This window comes from Theobroma umbraticum, unplaced genomic scaffold (genome assembly GCF_002168275.2).
Source record: "Theobroma umbraticum cultivar Fairchild unplaced genomic scaffold, ASM216827v3 scaffold_44.0, whole genome shotgun sequence".
NCBI lineage: Eukaryota > Viridiplantae > Streptophyta > Magnoliopsida > Malvales > Malvaceae > Theobroma > Theobroma umbraticum.
Genome location: NW_018397255.1, coordinates 5,462,004 through 5,478,478, shown reverse-complemented (window position 1 = coordinate 5,478,478; position 16,475 = coordinate 5,462,004). Strand labels below are relative to the sequence as shown.

At 33.8% G+C, this 16,475-nt stretch overlaps 1 protein-coding gene across 3 annotated transcripts; it reads left to right on the top strand.

The window, feature by feature from the left end:
- Positions 1 to 3,557: 3,557 nt before the first annotated feature.
- Positions 3,558 to 10,156, top strand: NST-K1 (nucleotide sugar transporter-KT 1). 3 transcript variants are annotated; one of them, XM_021445471.2, is made up of 6 exons: positions 3,558 to 3,767; positions 5,039 to 5,266; positions 6,915 to 7,099; positions 7,191 to 7,391; positions 7,613 to 7,774; positions 9,492 to 10,156. In XM_021445471.2, the coding sequence occupies exons 2-6, from the start codon at positions 5,137 to 5,139 to the stop codon at positions 9,819 to 9,821; spliced, it is 1,008 nt and encodes a 335-aa protein (XP_021301146.1). In that variant the 5' UTR covers positions 3,558 to 3,767; positions 5,039 to 5,136; the 3' UTR covers positions 9,822 to 10,156. The 3 variants fall into 3 exon arrangements, with proteins under 3 accessions (XP_021301146.1, XP_021301145.1, XP_021301147.1); XM_021445470.2 differs by having other exon boundaries at positions 3,559 to 3,836; XM_021445472.2 differs by lacking the exon at positions 3,558 to 3,767 and having other exon boundaries at positions 3,843 to 5,266.
- Positions 10,157 to 16,475: the final 6,319 nt, after the last annotated feature.

Genomic DNA, 16,475 nt, shown 5'->3' with positions numbered 1-16,475 from the left:
CCCCCCCCCCCCACACCAATCCATGTCTTTTCTTTTTAATCTTACTAAATAATAATTAGTTGAATACTGTTCCTATGCAAGAAAATAGTTGAATTGAATATCGGTTGATTATACTTTTAATTTTTTACTAAATTTTAAATATTTCTCTAGTATTAAAGTTTAATTTTATAAATATTTAAAAATTTTAAAAATTTTGATAACTTTAGATCTTATCTTCCATTTTCAAATATTTTTAAAAACTTATAAAAATTATGATAAAAAATTTAAAACTCTAAAGCAAAATATCAAAAATATAAAATGGATCATGTCAAATGTTTTAGAGAAAGTAAATAAGATATTTTAATCTTACATTTGGTAAATATGAAGGATTTTGAGAGGTTTATAAATGTGAGTATAAGATATCTTATTATATTAATTTTTGAATAAAAAGTAATAATTTTATGATAAAGTAATATAATTCAATCTAAAGTAAATCCATATCAAACACCTCTAGACGGAGGCAGGCGTGACTAAAATATTTACATGATTTAAATTTTGAATATTATGTTTATATATATTTAAATTTAAATTTACATCAATTTATTTACATTTTTAAAAAAAGATGTGTAACCACTTTCAACCTTTTGTGTGCAGATGGATTGGGCTTCTTTTCTGTTTGGGCTCACAGGTTGGGTTGCTGACCACTCGGCTCGTGACACTTGTATACTCCATCAAGTTAATTTTCTGGATATAAATTAATGACAGACTTACTTTAACACAATTCATCCCGTTCAATCAATTTTTTATATTTGTTAAATTTTTTTCAAAATTTAATACTATAATAATATGATATAATATAATTAATAAAAATATGGCTAAAAGCATAGATCACGTGCTTTGATTCACCATGGCAGAATATCAAAAGTTTTACGTTCTTCAATCGAAAGAAATTTATAGTATCATTTTGAATAAATTATAATTCATTAAAAAAACCAATGTTACAATAAATAAAATTGAAATTCTTTAAAGAAAACCGCTTAGCATTGACGGTTTTGGAAGGTTACTATTGCTGCTAGTGATTTTAAACGTTACTGTAGATTTTTTAATGTCACAATAAACATCATATGTAACCTATACGAATTGTTGAATAACTTATTAATTGATTTTTTATCCTATCCTGTTGATTCTAATGTTTTTATTTGTATAATTGGAATGAAACAAATTTATAGAAAACTGCTTATTCAAATTTATAATCCATATAATGACTTAAAATGCATCAACAATTTATAATTTTTATGCAACATTTTATTTTTATTCGTGATATTAAAACTTAGATTTTGATCCATGTTGATTTGAAAATGTTATAAATCTATCCATTCCATCAGCTACTTTAGCACATGTGAACATCTATATAATATAAGTTTCAACTCAAGATATTAAGTAGGTTTATATACATATATATTTTTTGATATTGTCACATTAAGCCGAGATATATTGTAAGATTTTAATAACATTTAATGAAATGTAAAGATTTAAAATATTTTTAAAAAATCTTGGATTCAAAATTTTAATTTTAATAGATTATGGATTAAAATGAAATATTATATAAAAATTATGGATTATGATGTCATTTAGTATATGTAAGTAATTTAAAATAAGATAATATTTCAATATTTTGTTAAATTTTAATTTCATAAGAAACTAATAAAATCATATCCGTTTTGTGCCAATTTAAGACTTTAAAATTACTAATATCTAGTTTTCCAAACTTAAATCAACACTCAATCTATTAGTTGGAACTCCTTTATTTGTGGCAAAGAAAAGGACTCTCGATGCATGCGTATAACATAAAGTCTCAACAAAGCCGAAGAAACCAAGCTTCTTTCGTTGGAGTTCGGGCAATGTAGCTATTAGCTAAGGCATGTAAAGGCACCAGATTGCTTCATTTGAATAAATTAAAACAAAGAAGAAGCATAACAGAAACAGTTGAAGAAGAAACACTACTCATTCAAATTCATCCAATTCCCTCGATCAGAGTCAAACCTGAGAAAAGGAGCAGAGAAATCTTCAATTCATAAGCCGTTAGTGTTGATATTCCTGCCTAATTCTTTTCTGGTATATGGATGATGGTTAAGGTAAGAGAGCAATAGGAAGGCTGCTGGAGTAATTAATGTGGTGGGATGGCTGCCTAACCACGCCCCATGACTTATAAGCCATCGGGAAAAGTCTAGTCTATACTCCAGGTCACGTACTTTTCACCCACGTCTCGAATTTTATTGATATTTTTTAATTTTTTTTAAAGAGATATCTTGTACGTATTTAAATTTTCCATTCAACATAGATTTAGTGATCAAAATTATATATTAACGAAAAAAACGTGATTCTTTTTTCAAAGAGTTGGTAGCAAGTTCACGTTATGAATAGAAGATGGATACAGACAATAGCTTAACCAAAAACAAAAAAAAAATATCCGCTATGGACAACTACCTAAACCCAAAAAGGAGAAACACCTACACAGTGCTCATGATTTGAAAGCACACACATGCCTATAAGTTATGTATGCATGCAAAGTAAAGCTTTAGCTTTAAAATTACGAATTTATTAGTAAGTTAATAAGTTGTGAAGATAGATTAACTTACACTTTGTGGAAGATTGTGTTATTGATAAGCAAAGTTAGGAGTTCCTTATGCCAAAATTTAAGCCAATATTAAAGGTACAGAGAAGTGTCTTTAATATTTACTTTCAGTCATTTGATTCAATCAACAAAAACATCAAAGCTCCAAGAATATATATAATTCAAAAAACAGAGAATATAAATCTAATTTTTAAATAGAAAACACGTAAATACCCATCAAGTCAAATATTTAAATGTTAAAAAAATACATTTTGCATAGATAATTTATGCCAAAGTTAATTGGTTACTCGAGTCAACAAAACTTTAAAAGGATCATATACTAATTTTTACTCTTTACATTTTCTGCCACATCAAACAGAAAGAAGAAAGGAATTGTGAAAAAAGCCATCAAGTTATGACCCAATTTAAAGCAAGCAAAAAAAAAAAAAAGGACTAATAAAGTAGCTATCATAATTTTTTTTTTTGAAAATCAAGTAGCTATCATAATATAGTAATTCATTTTCATTATAAGTGGAAATAATATATATTCTTGAGGGAAATAACTCACACTGACAACACTGAAAACAAGAAAGAAAATGACTAATTGAGGAAACAAACACATTTACTCAAAAATCTAATGTCGAAAATGGACTAAGAAAATAACATCTATGGACCGCCCTTAGACGTCCAAGTCCCACCTTTGTAAGGAAGTTCCTAGTTATAATTATTCCTTTTTGAACCGAGAAAATTCTTAATTACTAATCATATCACAAAAGAAAATCATAATTTTATTTTATTTTTTTTGTATAGAACATTGCTTTCCTTGCCTTTACTCCATAAATCCCAGGTTCATTAATGATTTGATTGATTTCTAATTTTATTTAGCATAAAGAGAAAATTATGAATGAATTTCATTTTTTTTCTTCTCTTGACTCTTGAGTCTCTCTCTCTCTCTCTCTATATATATATTTCTTTAATGGCGAGACAAGGAAACTCATTTGAAATCGAAGTATAACTGCAAATAAGGAAAGATAGTATTTGTTTCTCTCTCATTCATTCTCAAAAAAAAAAAGAAAAAAGAAAACCTATTTACGGCGCAAATCCCAAGGTGGCCTCATTGGACTCCCCTGCTTTCTTCTTCTTCTTCTTCTTTTTCTTCTTCTTATTTTCTCAGGTTCGTTAAAATTCGTTCTCGCCTCCGTTTGTTTCGCGGGAAAAAGAATCTCCTTCTTTTCTTTCCGAAGTATGTTTCGAATCGATTCTTTGTTTGTATTTTGCGAAGAATGCTTTGCTGTTTTGATCGTTTTACAACTTCTTTTTTTTTTTTTAATTTCGCTTTGATGTGCTTTGGGTTTTTTACTCTGCTTTTTTTTTATTTAAAAAAAAGAATGCTATTTTTGGAATGAAATCGTGGGCATTTTTTATTTTTTTAGAAATGAAGCTTAATTAAATAACGTTAAAAAGTGACGGATCTGCCTAGAAATAGTAAAATGTTTCTCCAAATTTAGTTTTTTTTTTCATTGATATTGCGATCATTATTGTAAACTCTCAGCAAATGCATAAATTTTAAATTTGATAACTTTTTGAACTGAAAATTTATTAGTAATGCAGGTAAATTTGAAAGTTTTAGTATTAACATTATAAGTTTAGATCTTAGCAAGCTGGTCAAATTCATGTAGCTGGAAAAGTTCCAAGTTTTGATCTTGTGCTTGAGTTTTTGAATAAAAATGGGCAAATCCCGGGCGGGTAAATAAATAAACAATTGTTTCATTAATGGAGGAAAAGCAATGAAGATGTCCTAGTTTGTGGCATCGTTTTTTTTTTTTTTTTGGAATTTTTGGTTCTAACTCTTAATGGAATAAGTAGTTATAGATTGTTATAAGGAAAGCTGAAGAGTAAAAGAAAATGGGGCCATGTTTGTAATGTTTCTTTGTTCTTCTTTTCTGTATATTACTTTAGCTATTAAAACAGCTTTAAGTACTGAAATTTGGCTGCTCTGCTGTTGACTATAAGTGTAGGAATTTCTTTGGTTGCATTTTGGGACCCTAAATTTGGATTTGGATATCAAATATTTTGACTTACTTAAAATTCTTGAATTTGAAAATATTCAGTTTGGATCTGAAATTCAAGATTTTAATTGCATTGGATTTGCAAAATACCAATCTTGCAAAGTAATTTGAAATTTTAGATTTTGCCCTTTCGAAAATTCCAAATGGATCTGGCATAATTTCAGATCCAACTTTTTTAAACCAATCCCCAATAAATAAATTTGAATTTAAATCCAAATCCTACTCCTCTAATACTGGTTCAATGGAAAATGTTATGCATCATATTCTGCCTTTATTTCTGGTAAAGAGAACTTCGGTCACTCCCTTTATTGCAAGAGGAAGCTTTGTTTGTGCTTTCTTTAACCTTCTCTTGTTATCAAATGAGTTGTTGATACAGGTACAGCTACTGGTTCTTTGACACCAGAACGTAATTTTTGCTCACATGAAATTGAGAAACAAATACTCTGCTTGATAAATTGGACACTACAGTTAAAAATGTCGTCTGGAAGCAAGGCTGATAGGAAGGCAGCTCTGGATGTGGCCTCATGGTTTTTCAATGTTGTCACATCTGTGGGTATAATCATGGTCAATAAAGCCTTGATGGCTACGCATGGCTTCAGTTTTGGTATGTTCTGAATGAACAGTTTTCTTGCAAATTATGATAAACTTCGCCTTTGCATTACATTCCTAACAGATCATGCGCTTTATGTTCATTGTGTTTCTATGTAGTCTTGTTATTCCATGGGTCTGAGCTCCATATGATCAACCTAAAAGGGTGAAACAGAGTAGCAAGACAAATAGTTTTTGAAGGACATTGATTTGGTTTTCCCTTTCGCTTAGGATGTGTTTGTTGAGTTGAATAGGAAGAGCAAAGAGAAACCCAGAAGTTTTATTGGGGAAAAAGTTATCTTCCTATATTCTTTTGTCCATTTTATATTTCAAAAAATAATGTTTTCTTGAAAAGTTCAGTCCATTATTAAATTAGGAAAATAATTATATGTGGTCAAAGCTAAATAAGTATAAAAGCAATCTTCTTTGGACCCATAGCAGAAATTTGATTTATAACTAATAGTCAGACAATCTCAAACCTTACAAATCATCCATCTTAAAAAATTGGCCGTTTCAACTAGGGCAATGGTTACTCTTCAATTTTGGTTTAGATTTTGAATTGAAACGGCTTAAGGCCCACTTAGTTTTGGAAAATGTTTCTCATTTTCCATTTCCTCTTTTACGTACATTTGGAAGAAGATAAATGAATTGGTCAGCAATTTTAAATTGTTTTTCAACTTTCCATAGAACTAGTAAAACAAGGTTCCCCAGATTTAGTTATTTACCCGTGTACGTAGATTATATTTAGAGTAAAAGTGGAGATGAATCATGGAAAATACTTCCAAACTTAAGCAGGCCCTAAATTTTTGGAAAGGCTTAGTAACTGTTATAGACATGAACAAACAAGTTAACTATGCAGGAAGGTATATGTCACACCATTCTATATAGGACATTACAATTTTGTATAAGATATGACATTTATGTGGAAAAGTATTTGCTTAAGAGCCCTCTGGACATATTCTAGGGGGTTGAAGACTTGAAGTTATTTGATGATGTTTTGCAGTTGCATTTTGTCAATGCAAATATGTATATCTAGTTACTTTACATCTCATATAGAATCTAAGCATGGTTTAAACAAATACTATTGTATCGTAAAAATACAGTTGGATACACAAGTTTAAGAAATTGATTGGAAGATTCCAAACCAGACTTTAGAATTATGAATATGTTGAGTTATAATGCCTTTCTAATGGGGAGAACTTTTATGAATAGATGAAGGTGAAGAAGTGAACAGAACTTTTAAAGTTGGATAAACGAAGAATTGTTTTCTTTTTGATCTGACATATGAAAAGTGCCCAACGGGATACCCCAGCAGTCAGAACTTGAGCCTCCATCTAGGAGATCCTTGGTTCAAATCCTATGTGGGGTGAGATTTGTGGGATGAGAGAGGGCTACCTCCCATTGTGTAGCTCAAAACTCTTGATACCGAAAAACTCTTAAGATCCTTGGTTCAAATCCTATGTGGGGTGAGATTTTTGGGATGAGAGAGGGCTACCTCCCATTGTGTAGCTCAGCACTCTTGATACCAAAAAAATCTTACATATGAAAAATATATCTTGTTTTGACTATGTTGCTTCTGATGAAGCAAGTCAAATGTTAACAAAATTTACCTGAGCATTTCTGGCAGACCCTGATGTTGTGTCCCATTTATTATTGTGCTGCAGCTACAACGTTAACGGGTTTGCATTTTGCCACAACAACCTTGTTGACTGTTTTTCTTAGATGGCTGGGCTATATTCAGGGCTCTTATATACCATTACCCGAGCTTCTCAAATTTGTCTTGTTTGCAAACTTCTCGATTGTTGGAATGAATGTGAGTTTGATGTGGAATTCAGTGGGCTTTTATCAGGTCAGCCGTAGTGACTTAGATTATTATTATATCTTCTATGTTTGATCTCTTGGAACTATGATACATTGTTTTCTTTAAAAAATATTCTCAGATAGCAAAGCTGAGCATGATACCAGTATCTTGCTTTCTGGAAGTTGTTTTCGACAAGGTCCGCTACTCAAGGGATACGAAGCTTAGCATAGTAGTAGTTCTCCTTGGAGTTGCAGTCTGTACTGTTACAGATGTGAGTGTCAATTTCAAGGGTTTTTTAGCTGCTGTAATAGCAGTCTGGAGCACAGCCCTCCAGCAGTATGTAAGTAAATCTGCACCAATATCCTGATTTTATATAAGGTGCAATAAGTTGGAAGAAAATTTTGGGCAGTATGTCTGATAATTTTATGATTGAACAAGGTTCAATATGTGTTTGTCATGGCTGAAGTCCATTCAGGAAATGAGACATCAACCATGCCTAATCTTGTTCACGGATTGATATTTTGGGTCTTTCTCTTTTATTGTTTTCCTTCTTTGTTTCAGTATGTACATTTTCTTCAAAGGAAGCATTCTTTAGGATCATTCGATTTATTGGGACATACTGCTCCAGTACAAGCTGCAAGCCTGCTGTTAGTTGGTCCTTTTGTCGACTATTGGTTAACAGAGAAAAAGGTTTATGCCTATGACTACACTGTGATATCAGTGGTAAGGTTCTTATCAGAGTTGAATAGGCTTTAGTTGTTAAGCATGACTTATAATACTGCTCCATTTTACTAGCATCTGCATACTCATGAAGTCATTGTGGCTGATCAATTATTTAATGCGTGTTGTGTTTATACTTTTAAATTAAGTTGTATTGGTACATATATGGATAAACTTCCATTTATAATGAGCCTTCACTCTTTATCCACAGCCTTTGAGTGTTCATAAAATGCTACATGTCTTTCATTGTCATTGCAATAGCTAGCATCCCAATTATGACTGTTATTATTTGCACCAGCTTATTTATTGGGGCCATTGTCAAAGTTGGTGCTTTTGTATGTCTAGAACAATTTTATTTTGGTACTCTCATTGTGCCACATCTAATTGGCACAAAAAGGAGGGCAGGAGGATACACCTGACAGACCCAGAAAAAGCTCTTTGGTTGCTAACAATAATGTGAGAATGTCTTTGTATTTCTTTGTGTTCCTACTGAGAGGTGATTTCCATTCCTGCATATGGTTATGACAGCTATGCACAAAGAAGAAAATATGGAAGATTCGAATATCAATCTTATCAATTTCAGATCTTCAAGTGCAAATGGTTTTGTCTTTTCCCCCTCCTACCAACCTTTCCTAAAATGCAAGAACAGCAATACCTCTAGAGCACAACTCACACTGCCTAGGATAACTAATTCATTAGTTTTGACTGTTTTAGCCTATTGGAATGCCTGATAATTGACTGAAGAAGAAAATTAGCCCATTGCTTGGCACTGAAGTTGTTATCACCAGGTTACATGAAATACTTTTATAATGTTATTAGTGAAGCTTAATTATTTGATACAATTTTTTGAGTGCTTTATATATAGATAGTTCTCTCACTCTCTCTCTCTTATGGATATACATTTTGCTTGAATAACCACCTAGTGAGATGATCTTAATGAGAAAGAGTAATCTTGTCTTCCATTTAAAACATGATTTGCCAATATGGGTGTAGTTGTCCATGTTTTTATCTTTAAACTAGAAGTCAACTATTGGTTTCCTTACTTATTTTGGGTTGGCATAAATGTATGCAAAGTTTCTGCATCAATTTGTTCTTCCACAATATTTAAAATATCAGCTATTTCAGAGTAGAGTTGGGTTTACCTCCTGCTCAATCCTCTGACTAATAGTAATTCACATGCTATAAATTCAAATAGAAAAGAGGTATTTTAATAAGGTTCTTCTTTTCAAGGTTTTATAAACTGTGTCTAGTTGCATATCTGTATTTTAAGTTCAAAGGTATAGGACTGACATGCATTCTTGGCCACTATGTTGATTTTGATAATTTGCTTCTCCTTTCTTCTATTTTTTGGTAATCCAGCTGGCTGCAGTTAACCGTCCCATTGCATACATTACATGACATTTTTAGAATTTGAAAGAATTGAGTGAGATCATGCTTCTAACATCTTATGCTCAAAATTAGGATAGTAAAAAAAGTAGATGATCTTTGTCTGCTGGTATTTGTGAACAACATTACAGCCCAGACCTAGAATCTCTACCCCTAGCCTCAGATCCTCCCAATCACCAGATATTTTGTCCTATGCTGTCTCCAAAATGGAGGGCCATGGTTGTAAAGTCCACTTTCTGTAGTGCATGTGCAAGTTAATGTATGAATATAAATAGATTTTGCTTGCAGGTAATCATGACTACTGTAAATGATATGTGATGCTCTTTGCTTGCAGTTTTTCATAATCCTGTCGTGCACCATTGCAGTGGGGACCAACCTCAGCCAGTTCATCTGCATTGGCAGGTTTACGGCTGTATCATTCCAAGTGCTTGGCCATATGAAGACTATTCTTGTCCTTATCTTAGGGTTCATTTTCTTTGGGAAAGAGGGTCTTAATCTACACGTAATTCTGGGCATGGTCATTGCAGTAGCAGGAATGATCTGGTATGGTAATGCCTCATCCAAGCCAGGAGGGAAGGAGCGTCGGATTTATCCAGTTCCAAGCAACAAGTCGCAAAAACAGGATGAGTTATCAGATTCCACCGAGACTGATGAGAAGGTCTAAAAAACTCAGTCACAGGTTTAACAAAGTAAAAGGAAAAGAGAGATATATATATATATATATATATATATATATATATTTATATATGAGAGAGAGAAAGAGAGAGAGAGAGAGAGAACCATTTTAAGTCAGCGGATTCCAGGAACTTATTTACACAGAGGATCAAAATTCCAAATCACTATAATTTTTTTTTTCACACATCATGGTTAATTATTTTCATGTCCTTGAATTTATTCAAGTGAAAGGATGCTGTTGAGAGGGAGCAAATTCCCTGCAGAAACAGCATTTTTTACCCTCTAATAATACTTTTAATAGGAATTTATTTCCTTGCATTTCAATCTTATTTCCCTTCTTGGTGGTAATGTAAAAGACCCAGGCTTGTATCCTTTTGTCCATTTGTCTAATTAATCAGGTAGCCATACCTGGGTGTTGATTGCGGTCGGGTTCTTCTCCTGGCTTTCCGTCGATAAATTTCCCTTTGCGTGAGACATGAAACAAATAAATTTGAGGCTTTTTTTAGTATTGGTACTTGGGCTAGCAAATGTGAGTACCGTTCAGGGATCAGAACACTTAAAAGATCTTACTAAATGCTGGTATTTGATCTGTGCATACACATATAAATGCATGAGCCACGAGAGAAGAAAACAGGGGAATCCTTGAATGGTTGAGCCTTTTCTCAACAGGAGTTTTCTCGTACGAATCATTCATAGTGGTCCCCCGTGGCATTGATTTTCTCTTTTTGGCCCATTAATTCTTCAAACAACTGGGTAACTTCTAGACCCGAGATAAGCCTCTCTCATTTTAGGGTACAGGGAATGATGCATTCATGCCAAGAGAGTTAAGTTTGTGGTTAATTCAGCCATTAATGGTGTTGGGCACCTGCTGCACACGTGCACGTGGTCATCGATCAGGTTTTCGAGGCTTGTAGGCCCCCCTTGGTGAACTGGAAAAATCTCTTCCATGTGTTTTAAGCTCTCTGCATTTATAGCATTTAGTTTTGAATATTGTGCTCACTTGGAAGCATCAACTTCATCCATCCCCTAACTTCTTCTTTGTTTATCTCCGACCACCATTGTTGCTGTTGCTGTAGTTGTATTGATATTTGCAGTGAAAACCCTGAATTAGATTAGGACTAAAAGAGTTGGTGTTAGTTATGGATTCTTGAAGGAAAAAATTTTCACATGAAGCTCACTTTTGCGTCTGCTGACCACATTATGAAATGGACAAACACAGAGTACGTTAGGCACAGACAAGCTGTTTTGATCTATTGATCATTTGATTTTGAAGTAGGCAACTCCATTAAGCAATCTAGTCTAAATGGAACTGCCTACTTGGACTTAAGAAAAGCATGTGCTTCCCAGCTTTTCTCCTGAGTTTTTGTACTTTGGTGCAGGCCCTGACCACATATTTTAGGGTTGTATTGGATGCCTTCCCACCGTATTTGACGTCCAGAAAATGGCTGCTTAACCGAATACAACCCTTTATCGATATACAGCACAACGTGTGTCCCTAAGAAAAGGTCATCAATGAATTAGATTGAAGGGAAATGCTAAGTTGTCCCACACTTTCCCACTGAGCCAATGCAAAATCTTTCTTGGGTGCCAGTTGTATCTATCAAAATCGTTTGATAAACATGTCCACTGGGGTAAAAATTAGCCAAGGGATATGAGTTCCAAAACATCACACAAAAGACAGAATATGATTGCCACTCCTTTCAATTTCTGTACGTTTTTCCAAGATTAGGCAATGCCATAGTCATTGTTTCCTATCAAGATTTACAAAGACTTTTGAGTCAAGGCTAGTTGCAGATATGTGGGGAAGACGTTTGTGCATAAAATTCAAAGGAAAGGCGGGGTGTAATGGATTGTAATCGCGTAATGCCGGCAAGTTAGTTCAAATACTGCTGCATTTGGGTCCCCCATTGTTGTTTCCACCCTGTGGATAATTAAGTCATGTGTGGCCTAACATCTGGACAATAGATGGCTGGGACAGCTGCTATAAATTATTTAGTAGGTCGGAGTATATCATATATGTATAATAGATGATATATATAATGATTTATGTATGTATGAATTAAGACTACAACATCTTAGGTTCATCGTTCGTTCTCCCCCCAAACAAACAAAAGAAAATTATGTTTTAACGTGTTCAACTAGCCATCTCATACAACTGCAAAATCTCTTTCAATGATTTCGTTTGCATGGAATTTCCTTTTTGTCATTTGAAGGGACACCAACGTCAATCAGCCTTAGCTTGCAAACATTATTGCGCGTCTTCTATTAGCATGTCTTTGTGTCAACAGGGTGTTGTGTCTTTTAAGAGGTTGTTCGTCTGAATTTATGGCGTTAAAGTCAAGCGTGCACGCTCGCATATATATTTATTTATATATATTATTTGTCGTTATTTTCACTAAATTTTCCATGTTTTCATTTAACGAGGGTTCAAATGATCTTGGGCTTTGAGTTGAATATAGGCCCAAAATGGCAAAACCCAATTTCATCTCTCGTTGTGGCTTTTCTTTCTCTCTTTTTATGTATTGATAGCAAAATAATTAGGGGGCAGGGTAGGGTCTCTCTCTTTTCTTGTCATCATCTCTCTCGTGTGGCATTGATTTTCATTCTCATCCCCCTTTTGTACTTTCCTTTCGATAACAAAGAAAGACCAAAAAGAGTGTGAGTCCCCACACCCTTCTCCCCTATTTCTCAAACTCCAATGCCCATAATCATCACCCACCCCTTAATCCCACTTCATTAATCCATCATTAACAAAAATCTAACCCAAAAGGGACAGAGAAAAAGGGCTTTCGGACTTTCCCTTTCTTTTCTTTATCCTATACCCCTTATCCTGCGCCCCATGAGCAGGAAGCCCAAAATTATATTTTTGGCTATGAAAATTATAGTAAAACCCAACAAACCTAAAAAATTGGGTCCACCAAGACATTCAAGTGGGGCCCTCAATTATTGCGTGCGCGTGTTGACGCACGTGTGGTGTTCCTTTCTATTCCATTTTTTTTTCCCCTTCTCTTCTCCTATTCGCTAATGTGTTTCCAGCGGTCAATTTGCAAACTCCCATATGTGCCTGTCACTTTAGAAATTCTGTTGTTGTTGTTGCGTCAAAGTCCTCAATTGCGATAAAACAAAATAGAAACGGAGATAAAAAAAGAAGAAGAGATTGACGTATTGGTAATTTTGTCTATTTCGATAAAGAATGAGTTAAATGGCATGGGTATGGTACGTTACACACATCCTATTAAGCAGATGTTAATTTCGAACCGATGCCTTTTGTGAATTACCGTATTTACGTTTCTACAATTGATTGAGTTAAATCTATTTGTTGTTTTTATTGGATAAAAGTTAAAATGGAAGAAGATTTATGGGAAAAATGAGATATGAGGGGAATAGTTTAGTCACGTAATGTATGTACGTAAGAGGGTAGAGTAACAGTGACAGGCTGGCCAGCTCCTGTCGGTGACCAAGTGGTCAAAGCGATTGATGGAGCAACACAGCACCTTACGTGTGCTATTGGGCCACGTCAGCTGCCTGGACAGTGGCACGTGTCTATTGCAGTTTTTGGATCCCACCTATCTGCCCCTTCCACATCATCAGCATCATCATCAACATCATCTATTCATCTTCATCAAACAAAGGCGAAGACTCTACCCATTTTTCCCTTCAAATTCAGAGACCCATCTCTCAATTTTCGCCCAAATTCATAAGGGTGGTATTATTATTTCAATTTTTGGATGAGGAGCCCATCAATTGTGGGTACCCACTTGAGGAAATGATATGTTATTGTGGGTCCGGATTATTACCTTGAGAGAGAGAAAGAGAAAGTGACGGTGACAGACTGATAGTCATATCAACCGCCCCTCCCCCTTTCCCCTGCTTCAAAAGAATTTTATTTTTATTCGCATGACTGAAAGTACTGTTTAACTTTCATTGGCTACTCGCTCTCGTGAAGTTCCACGTGTCAACGTTCATCCAATCATTGTCTTTAAAAGGCTGTAAGAAAATCCCCGAGTGACGTGGCCACTAAAGAAAGCGAGTATTCAAAGTTTTTAGACAAAAAGAGAGCGTTGAGTGACAGAGGATTTAAGGTAAATTTTGGTGATGTCGTCGTAAACAGAAAAAAGATCCAAAAATAACTGTAAAAACCGATTATATGCCCTTTTGTTTTTGGGAGGGGTTACTATTTCCCCTTTTGTTTTTGCTATCTCCAGAGTGGAGACAACCCTGAGTTGGAAAGTGATACGAATAGTTTCGCATTAATATTCGCTGTTCCGAATTTACTTAGTCTCTTAATAATGGTATATAATAATAAACCATGTGTCCTTTTATTCAAAATAATAATAATAATAATTAGAATCATTTTTTAATAAAAAATTAAATAAATACTATGTTATCTTATTATCAAAATAATAAAATAATAATTTTATGAATATTTATTTAATATATCTTTAAACAAATTGAGGATGATTGTTCTAATTTATAAGAAAAATGCACAATATAATGTTGTATTTGCTTTACGTATACTGTCCTTATCCTTTTCAAATAAATAGGTATTGTCTAACTAAGTACAGTTTTGCGTCACGTCAATTTTTTGTGAACAATAATTTACGCACACTTCCCGCATAGAGCCAGCTAAGCCAGGGGGATATGCTGATCACGGTCCCCTTGGCTTCTCTGAAAAATCTCTTATTTCACCATTTTTTCACATGCTTTCTCAAATAGTTTTTAACTTTATTACCAATCACATTGAATTTTTATTTTTCCAACTTCATATGTCGCTGGGCCGAACTTGAGGCTTCACGGATTAGCCCAATTTTAAACCCAATCCAATCATATGCCCTTTTCCAAACATTAAAATATATATTTATATATATAAATATATAACCCTAGAAACTACAGCCTACTGACTTTTCAACCCGACCACTGTGAACAGTAAAAATTTAATATCCACGTCAGTAAAAACCCCCTTGAGATATGATATTACTGTAATGCCCCTTAAACTTCCCTCATATATAGGGATTTATTCGTACTTTAGGCTCTAGAGTGTGTTAGATTTATTATTAGATACACAGAAATAGCAGCGACTCGGTTGCCCCCGACAAGGTCCCACATTGATGTAATAAATGAAATCATGACCGTTTAAACAAGATCGACGGTGGGTATAGGGAGAGACCCTGGGTTCGTTCGTACAGTACCACACCGCCAAGTACAACTATAAAATATTCACCAACTGGGAATCTACTCCCATCGGAAAGAAAGAGCGTGAGACCACAAGCGCCAATTATTTGGGGAACTGGAGTCGAGTCAAGTGACCTGGACAGAAGCTCAGCGAGACGGTAGCGTCTTTCGAAAATCTAAATTGTCGTTTTATGCTTACCCGCATGCGCTTCGATACCAGGTTGGTCGGGGAGTGTGTAAACGCGCCGGTTGGAGAGTTGGGGGAATACCGTGAGGAAATATTAAATTATTGTCACTGGCTTGATGGCAGCCTTTGTTTTCCGATCCACGAGCGCCAATTGCAGTGTATAGACAGCTCGCCACTGTGATCTCATGGGTATTGCCTATTAGATTTTTTTTTATTAATTCCCAAAAAAATCAGATAAGTTAAAAAAATGGTAAATGCGATTTATTTGCTTTTGAATGTATAAAAAAAACACGTGAAAATAGGTTAAAAACTTGTTCTAACTTTATGGTACTTGTAGACAATTAAAGCTGCGGTGGATTATGTTTGTTATTATTAAATGTGTCGGTCCATTGGACAAAATCAATGTTGCATTAGTCATGTTATTTATGGCAATTTATAGCTAAATTTTACAATTCAAACTTCGCACATTTAAATTCAGGTTAATAAATAAAGGAATGTAAACTCATTTTCAACCATACATATCTTATTGGTTAAATTTTAATATTGTAAGATAATGATCTTAAATTTAAATTTTAATAGTCTAAAAAATGTGATTTATTATAAAACACGAGATCCCTCCTTTTATATAATTCAAAATTTTTCACATGTATCCCAAAAAGAAAATCGAAAACTCAAACTTTGATTAAAAAAAGGATGAAGTAGATATACTTAATATATACAAAATAAATAAAAGTTTTTGTATTATGAAAAATGTGGGTGTTTACGTAATCTTATCCTAGCACTCCACTGCAAGTATTGTACATTTCAAGGTAGATAAAAAGAGTTTGGAGATGGTGTTTGGAAGTTAAAAAGTTTAAAATTTTTTGAAATATATATATATTTATTAATTCTTACAAAATTGGAAACATGGCATAAATCTGAAGTTGTAGACTACTCCCTCTAGGTGAGGTTTGCATTTTAGATAGCTCTAAGGAGGAGTTACGATACTTAAATTTGGGATATTTAATTATGAAAATAAATGAATTAATAAATATAGCATCAATTAGTGTTAATATAAATTTAAGATAAATGTTAAAGTGTTCATATTTATGATATTTATTTGTTATCTTCGTATGATAACAACGGATTCAGCTCTGGGATAAAAATAACTTTACTCCAAATTTAATTTGGATGCATCATGTATGTTTGTGTATAAATGTAAAAGAAAAAAAGAAAAGAAAAGGGGAAGCCAGTGACACAAAGGCACGTTACGTTGACGAGGACGAGGGGAGGGGAGGGGAGGGG